General features: G+C 39.1%; 1 protein-coding gene across 2 annotated transcripts in view; it reads right to left on the bottom strand.

Moving 5' to 3' along the window:
* EFNA5 (ephrin A5) overlaps positions 1–9,455 on the bottom strand; it is a 270,572-nt gene extending 261,117 nt beyond the window's left edge. For both annotated transcript variants that reach the window (XM_029942679.1, XM_029942678.1), the window contains exon 1: positions 9,166–9,455. In XM_029942679.1, coding sequence (XP_029798539.1) covers positions 9,166–9,290 — 125 coding nt within the window. In that variant the 5' untranslated portion in view covers positions 9,291–9,455. The remainder of the gene's footprint in view (positions 1–9,165) is intronic.
* Positions 9,456–9,475: the final 20 nt, after the last annotated feature.

Consider the following 9,475-nt stretch of genomic DNA (forward strand, 5'->3'; position numbering starts at 1 on the left):
TGTCTGAGCCAAACAAAGAAACATTTTTCAAAAAAGGTAAGGTAAAGAACTTAAAATTGAAGCTAAAAAGACTGATACTTCAGAGACCTGCAAAGAGCTACAGAATCAGTTTTCAGGTTCTCCATCTCAAAGTGTCAGTCACGTCAAAAAAGCATCCTGCTACTATGGTGGCTCAGGACACTTGTGTGCCATGGCAGTGGGCATGCTGTGTGGGTCAGAGGTCACAGCTTCCACATTCCGACATCTGTCTGTATTTTCTTGCCCTGAAACAATAGAAGGGGAACTAGGCTCATTTGCTCTCACTTTGTTTAACCTAATTGTTAAACAACAACAAAAAAAACACATTTCCCCATATTTAGAATTAGTTTTCCTTTTCTTTCCATCCCTATTTGTTTCCATAAAATTAAATATATACCAAGAGGTTAAGCCCCCTATACATGCTTACAGTTCAGTAAATACGACAAAATCATATATCCTACTGGTCTCTATGGAACATGAAACATCAAGTATCATGTCTACCAACATCAAAATCTAGATCACCACTTGCATTATAATTATCCAACCAAAATAAGCCACGACTTGGTTTTATTCAAACCATAAAATTGCATTTTAACATGACAAAATACTTCCCTTATATGTATTTTCATAATAAGAAGCAAGACCTAATTGTTAAATGCAGTTTCTACATAAATAAATAAGTCACTAATAAGACAGAATGAACACTATGACAGCTCAGAAGCAACAAGAAAAGACAAAAATATTTGTTAGTCCATTTAAAACAAAAAGGTCACTTTGGACTTTCAGTTATTCTAGTCTTCTCCAGCAGAGTCAAAAAACAAAACAAAACAAAACAAAAAATGGATGATGGATATCAAAGGAAAAGCTTTTCAGTACAAACACCATCAACTTATACCTGGACTTCAATAAGAAGTCCATGAGATGTACACCCATTCTCAAAACATTAATTTTATTGCCTTTATAGTGCATCTGCAATCAGAAAAATCCTACATCTAATGAACGGGAGCAATCTGTGACATAAGTAGTTTTCAATCTGTGCCCAGTTTAATCAGACTGACTGAGTCAGGTTACTTTGAAATTAATCTTAAGGAAATTCTGTTTTTACTGCAGTTCATGGGAATAATGTTCCCAGACATCATCGAACAGATGCAGTAGCAAGAAGTTTAGTATAAATTTTTGGTAAACTTTACTAGGCCACATGTTCTTCCAAATGTATCCCAAAATACAAAATGTGGTGGGAAATACAGCAGATTTTTGATATAGTCTCACAATTTTAATAACAAATATGAATTTACTTCCAACATAATTTTCCATGAGAACCCATAAGAATGGTTTAGAAATGAAAGAGTGAACGCCTGTATTTCAGGGACAAAAAGGCTTCATTCATATAACGTTTCTGAAAGCACCCCAAATGTTTCATTTTTTAAAATACCTATATTTTTATCAGTACCTCTTACTAAAGAAAGATTTTTGGTACTGCTGAGTATTTGGGGGGAAAAAATGCTGACTGACATAAAAATGACTACTTAGAATGATCAAAAAAAAAAAGGGAAATCAGGATGGGGGGGTTAAGCATAGGACTATTAATATAGTACTTTGAAATTAACAATAAAGTATAAGCTTCAAGAGAAAAATATACATGTAAACATGGTACAGCCCAACATTTAACATTAAAATATACGTGGACTTAAAATGTATTATTACTAAATTAAACCATCCTTTTTTTTCAACTAAACATAACATTTTAAAGAGCTCACAAAAAACTTAATAGAGCTTTAAATGTAGAGACTTACAAAAATTATTATCAAGTAGTTTAGTCCTTTTCTATCATCCATATTCATTTCCAGACCATTTTCATGAAAGAAATAAAATCGGTCTTAAAACAAGATGGCTGCTTCTAAAGGGGGGAAAAAAAAAAAAACGCCGATTTAACTGAAAGCCAAACACCTACCTTTTCTAAATAAGGGAACAAAAACTTAGTCATATTTCTTTCTACTCTCCAAACACATATTCACACATTTCCACATGGACACCTATAGATTACACTGTACAGTTATTTAAAATTATTAATAGCAAAGTCATTTTTTAAAAAGGTCTAATCTTTGTGTGCCAATAACATAATTGTCCAATGCATAAACACAGAGGTATCACATGACGAAAATTCCCACTTACACTTCATAGCAGAATCGTGATCATCAGTCATGGAAATCAGGTCACTTGATCAGTAATAATAGGAATAATACTGATGTATTTTTACATCTCTTAAAGAATGCCATCATAAAATGTCCGCTGGTATCCTGTTATACACACATCAGCTATACTGTACTTTTCAAAGTAAATACCCTAGGAACCTAACTGTTAAAGAGTCTCTCCTTGAATTGCACTTTGCTGACCTTCCCTGAAGCAAACGGCAGATTAATTCTATGACATACATAATAAATATTAAAAGCATCCACTTACATTTTGAAATAATTTTTAAATAGATTTTCTTAAAAATCACTCAAAACTATTTTTATTTCTCACTTGAGTGGAAAATAAGACCTGACAGTAACATTTTCTTCCACCTGTCAACTGTCAATTGTATGAAGGATGTTTCTAAAGATGACAAAGGTTTATTTTTCCTTATTGAAAATGATAGAATTCTACCTAAATGAAAGCTGAGGTAACCATCACTGTGGTATACTCTGTCTCTCAGCAACTAGCTAACTTAAGTAGGAGTTTTCACTATCTTAAAATAATGTTTTTACTGAAATCTATGGCTGTCTGAAAACTATACTCAAAAGCCTCAAAAACCAAGACTTAATATCCATACATATTTCAGATGACAAAATAGTGCACAGATTTCAGCAGTTTACAATGAGTCCTTCAAAGTACAACAAGGGGTACAGATTATCAACGATACTAAGATACAGGAAACTTTTTTTTCATTCACAAACTATGCATAATAGTTATAGTACAAAAAACCCCCACATTATTACTTTGATATTTTAAACTAAGTGGTTCTCTTGTCTTTGCATTGCCTACTGCCTTGTTTATGACCGACTAAAGTTTGAAGACATAAATGCAGACAAATTTAAGAGGAAATAGATCTCCCAGTCATGAGTATCATCCCATTCAGAAACACTGGAAGTTCAAATTAATCACAAGAAACTTTTCTCCAAAACAGATCAGGATATAGATTGAGAAGCAAATGAAAATATAAATCTAATAATATAAATCAGGCCTTTAAAAGAGACAGTAATGTATGGATGTTTAGCTGTCCAAGACCATCATAAGACAGATTATTAAAAGTGAGTATTAACACCTCATTTCTTATACTACTCTTAGAGGTTTCTATACCTGAACGTGAAGGTGTTTTCCGTCACAAATGATCAAAAGGCACTTTTTTCTCAGTTCGGAAGACTGATCCTGTCTGAAAATCCTGGGTAAGTGGCCGGGAGCCTTCCTCACTGAACTTAGGGACATACAGGCTTCCTTTTCGACAAGAACATTCTGATCAGAGCTGCTATTTTAATAGTTTGTATACTGTTTCTGAAAAGAATATGATAATGTGGAATCAGTCAACACAAACTGGTTCATTACTAAAAATAAATATAGACTTAAAAAATCCTCATTGCTACTAGAAGTTATTAAAAAAAATACAAAAATGAAAGGGGTCGAATGGCATCTTTTTAGAAAAGCAAATCATTTATATTGGGAGGGGAACACTAAACAATAGATAAATGCTACCCATATGTAAAATTCTGTTCTTAACATTTCTTACATTTTGTTCACTTTATATTTTAATGTATTCTCTCTCTCAAAGGTACATTCTTTTAGCATATACTTCTTCCAAGCTGGTGAAGGCCAGGACTCCTGAAGGACTAATTGTATTCATTCATTTTCTTGGCCCAGCATGAAGCTGGTAGCTTGCTTGGTTCATAGCAACAGGGGAGAAAAGGAGGCGCTCATCGTTATCTGCTCCTGTCCAACAGGAAATCAGGCCAGTGGACAGAATGCGACGTAATGCCTCTTCAGAAGGCATCTTGCAAGATTAAATGGCAAGACATTCACAAGGTTAATTTGCCCCAAATAACTAAGTGCTCCTTCCAAAACTGAACCTCAGCCTTCAAAGGTGGAAGCCTCTACAGCTATTGATTATCAGCCCAAACACACATGACAACAAGATATTCCTTCAGTGAACCAATGGTTTAGTTAATACCCCTAAAATCAACTAACAGGGAGTAATGAACATCTGAAGGCTCTCTCTGATTCTTTTAATCACAGGGAGTTTATCGACCTTGGTATCATGCTGGAAATGCCAAACTAGAGTGTACAGCCAAGTGTGCCTCAAATAGCACTGATGTCCCAGCCACCTAAAAAACAAAAGAGAGTTGACTATTTCTGAAAGCGTATTTTGCGTATATAATACAATGCATAAAACGGATGGAACAAATATCTCAATAGTTATTTAGCTTTTAAACTTTTTTGGAAAAGTGGAGAAAAAGAAAAAGCATGTTTGTCTTATACTAATTTGTAAAGTAAAAGAAAAAGAAGGAAAGGATTCACTTCAGGTCTACAAATGGATCAGGGTAAAAACATGAGATATAAATCTCTGCCATATTGCTTCATTTTCATCCAGGTGTCCACATACATTCTGATATAAATATCAAAATAATAAAATTACCCAATTACAGCTAATAAAGTGATACATTACATTGAGGCTCAGAGTTAATAAAGTTAAAAGGTTCTAAATAATGCTTTTACTTGAGGAACTTTTATGTTTCTAACATATAAAATAGTATTTAACATTTAAAATTTTGAAATAAAGTTAATCCTTTACAAGCTTGGTGATAAAACTCATTCAAAACCAGGATCAACTTTCCATCTTTCCTCAAAACAAATTCTTAGATTTAAACCAAACTGATTTCATTTATGTGTCCGTGGAAAAGGCACAGTCCTGGGACATTGGTATACATATAATAAAATGTTGATGGCTCAGATTTTAGAAAATAAAACAAGTTTTATTTCGAAAGAAAAAGAAATAGCCGAGGCGTTATGATTAGGAAATAAAATGTTACTAGCTCTCTCTCCTTAGCTGCATACATATGATCTGTAACTCAGAAAGGTTTTGGAGTACTGACCGAGAATTCTCATCACTTTCACAACTCCAAGATTGCATGTTAACAAAACTAAATGGTGTCAATTACCTGCTACTCTAACATGAAATGTTTAATTTACAGGTCCCTACAAGAATTTGAAAAGTCCAAAGAAAACATATGATTAGGTTAAAATTTAGTGTATCCCAGGTGAATTACAGAGAGATTTTTCCCCATCAAAATATAACACTTTAAATTGGTGGTAACTCAGAACCTAACAGAAGCAAAGCACTAAGTGAGGAGAATCAGTATTCTTAAAGTGTGCTGGTATTATTTCACTATTCCATCCATAAATGCCAACCAGTAGGACACATGTTTAATTATCCTATCATCATTTTGGCAACTGGTCAAAAGAAACCAAGAACTTCTCAATATACACACAATATTTAAAAGAGTATTCTCATTGGAAGCGCCAAACTGTTTATAGCACTCTTCAGATTAAGAAGCATGTTCTTATATTGAGTCATCTCTATCTTTATAAGCATATCTGCTACAGGAGGATGTAAATAAAGTTTTATTACTGAAAGTCTCTTTAAAAGTTACTTAAAAGATTTTATATTCTTAAAGATATTAAAGACAAATAGTTATATTCTCCAAGATTTAGAATTTCACTACTCAAAGTTACTTAGTAGTATGCGGGTTCAGAATTCAGCATAACATTAAAAGGATCATTCTATTACTCTCACTATTTAGGTGAAATGTAGACAACTTTCTAGATTTTTAAAATAAAGAAGATGCATTTAGGCAAATGTTATCATATACTTCTAACTAGATTGATAGTTCTCAGTGACTATTTCAGAGATTTGTGCCAATTCAAAACATAAAATCAGTTTTTGGCCCCGCCACCTAATAAATACTAGCAACTAAAAAGTTATCAGCATTTGAATAGCCTCTTTCCAGAACCAAACACCTAGGATGATAGATTCTAACAGTAAGACTATCTGATCAAGTAAGTTTAATATTTTTTCCTCTGTTAATCTAGATCTATGATGCTTATGGCGTCAGTGGAGTCAGTAATGAAAACAAACTCCTACCATTACACAAGTTACAATATAAGATATTTAAACCCTGTGATCAAAATGTAACAGTTTCTAATTGTGTTTAAACATAATTTCAAATTCAAGTCCATTAGTATAAGCTAAAATATATTTACTTCATCTTACCAAAGTATCCCTTATTATCAGCTTGTCTATTGAACTTTTCTTATCTAAGAAAAAAATATTTTAAATCTACTTAAGTTGCAATTAAAGTTTTCAACTTTTTCCCAAAAGATTAAGTCTTCTGATCTTATTAGTTTAGCCAATCCTAAATGATAGGATTTGTATAAAATCAGAAGGCACGGCTTGCTTACCTCCTAAAAATGATAACATTATTACTGAAAATACATGAAGATAAATGTAAAATGTAACATGAATTTATAAAATTTAGTCAACCCCTACAAATTTTCTAAAATGTTTCTTCACTATCTTTTGAGATAAACTGTTTATTTCTAAATTAGTCATTTTGCCCTGGCTCTTTTTAAATTACATCTAAGCTGAATTTGCTTAATACTTCAGAAAGCACCATATTCTTCAACATTTCAGAGACAAATCTGCCTACCAGTCCCTCCTTTTACAATTATGTTATTTTTTAAGATAAGTTTTACTGTGACAACATATTAAGATAAGTACACCCACAAACCCCTAAGAATACTGAAGTCAGAGATGAATCTCTTGCACAGAGGGTACATAGTTCTTTCCTGCGAACATTATCAAAATGATAATGATCAAACAAAAAGGAATTTCCACAAGCCTCGAATTAGAATACTGCCTTGAGAATACCCTTGCTGTTTTAAAATTCTACAGATTAACTTTGTCTGGGCAGGTTCAAAGCCACCATGGCATCCTGAGCAGAGTTTTCTACAGGCAGGGCAAATCTATTAAAAAACATGACCTGTGACAAAAATCAATGTGCTAATCTCAAACCAAACAACAGTATCAAAAGCATAAAACAGAGATAACCTAAGATAAAATGTCCTCAAACTAACTCAGACTAGCTTGACAGGTTAAGCAGGCGGGGGAAGGGGGTGCTGCTGATTCCTTCTGTTTTAGCCTAGGATGACTGGAACACCCAGTATCCAAAGACATTAACACTAGAGGAAAAGATCACACTGTGAAGTTTGAGGTGGGAAAGGAGACAACTAAGCACAAAACGTTCCACATTCAACTAACCAATTTCACTGTTGTTTTATTTAATAAGGCGCTGAAGTTTAGAAATATAAATTCCTCTATTTCGTATATGCTGTTTAATAAAGCCCAGGGGGGAATAAAACCAAACAACATAATGAGACTCGCTTTTAACACCATCACAACTGGAAAGCTTGCTCTATTTGTCTTGTCAGCTTTAATAAAAGCCATCTCCTCTGGCAGGATGGCTTCTCTTTCTTTTCCTAATAGTGGTAAGTGGCATGTCAAAGAAGAAATAGCTCCCATCCCACCACCCACCTCCATGAGACTTTTTTTAAACCAAACTTTCACGGATGTCTCCGCTTCTCCCAGGGTTGTAATTTAGGATTTGGGCTACCTGGGTGTGACTATCTTTCCTGGAGTAGCAGGGGGTGGGGAGGGACTGTCGGCCACCGGTCGGCGGCTTAGGCGGAAATCTGCCCATCTTCCTCTGAGCTGGCATTACTTCAGGCGGGGAATCTCTCCGAAGCCTGCATAACGGGGGGAAGGCGGGAGGCCGACGGACAGGGCCGCCGGGAGGTAGAAAGAACTGGAGACGCCCGCCAGCCCCCTCTCCCCACCGCGTAGGGCGCGCAGCAACCAAAAACCATACCCTCGGCCTCCCGCCTCTCTCCTCCCAACTTCCACTCCAGCGCAAGGGGACACCTGGAATTTTAGGCTTGATGGATGCCATTTCCCTCTTGGGCGGGCACCGAAGCCAGCCCGCACCTGGAAGCGGGCCTCCGTTCCGGAGAGGCAGAGCATTATGGGTCCGGCGAGGCCGACTGTGCCCACAGGCCGGGGAGAAAGTAGGGCTCGGAGCTGCTCTGGATCCGGAGAGGTTCGCCTGGCACTCTGGACAGCCCTCACCCCTCCCTACTGCTAGAATCCCTGAACAAGGGGCGTCTGCGGGTGGCCAGGGCCCAGCAGGCGCGCTAGGGCGGCCCCGGGCGCCCACCTCTCGCCTCCCGCGGACCCGGCAGGCTTCGGGGATGCCCACGAAACGGTCCCAGGTAATTGCGCGTGTTCCTCCGGCTGCACACCGCCAGGCCGTGGACTGAGAGCTCCCACCTCCCGTCTCCGCTAACTCCAGCAGCTCGCCCCGCACACATGACGTAACCCGGCATTAGATCAAACTTTCTGGCACCTTGAGCCCATGGCGGGTGGGAAGTAGGAGAATCCTCTCCACTGCCAGGCGCGCCGGGCCAACAGTGGCCCAGGGGCCAGACGATTGCCTCTCAGTTAAAGAGAAAAATAAAAACCTAAAGCTTCCGCTTCCCAGCCCCCCTCTCATCCCCCAGCCCGTGCGCTTTCTGAACACACCGAGAAAGGGAAGGGAAAAAAAAAAAAAAAACTTTAGGGATGTTTGGAGGGTTCTGCCAGTACCCCTGTGCACCCACGCTCCACGCGGGAACTTCTGGCGACGCGCACCGAGGCTACCGGTGCCCAAGCGCTGAGCCCGGATCAAGATGCTGGCCGGCTCGCCGGGGTGAGGAAGCGGAGAAGTCTCGACTCCCCAGCTCCCGCCTTTTCCGAGTCTCCCCGCGCTCTGCAGAGGCAGCGGGTCTGAGCAGCCCCGGAGACTCCCAGGGACTCCCGGCCTCTCTGCGGCAGCGTAACAAAGAGAGGCGCGAAGGGTGCGCTTCCTGTGGGCGCCTCGAAAGCCATCAGCGCCCGGGCAACGCAGGCTTCGAGAGTGCGCGCCGCCGGGGGTGGTGCGCGCCGGTCCCCGTCGCCACCGCCACGCTTCCGCAGGGCGCCGAGGCCCGAGTGTCCCCGGCTCTGCGCTCCCCCTATTACCTTACCTGGGGTTGCTGCTGTTCCAGTAGACGGCGTAGCGGTCGGCGACGGCCTTGGAGCCCGGGTCCTGGCTGAACACACACATCCAGAGCACCAGAAACACTAGCGTCAACATCTCCACGTGCAACATCACGCCTGGCCAGCGGCGGAGCCCCCGACAAGCCACTCCGGGGAAAGAGCAGGGATCCGGAGGGAGGGAGGGAAGGGAAGAAAGAGAGCGGGAGCCAAATAAATATGAATAAATAAGAATGAAGAGTGGCGAGAAAAGAAAGAGGCGCACACCAAGCTGGGGAGGGGAAGGAGAACGAGAAGAGA

This window comes from Suricata suricatta, chromosome 6, assembly GCF_006229205.1.
Source record: "Suricata suricatta isolate VVHF042 chromosome 6, meerkat_22Aug2017_6uvM2_HiC, whole genome shotgun sequence".
Lineage (NCBI taxonomy): Eukaryota > Metazoa > Chordata > Mammalia > Carnivora > Herpestidae > Suricata > Suricata suricatta.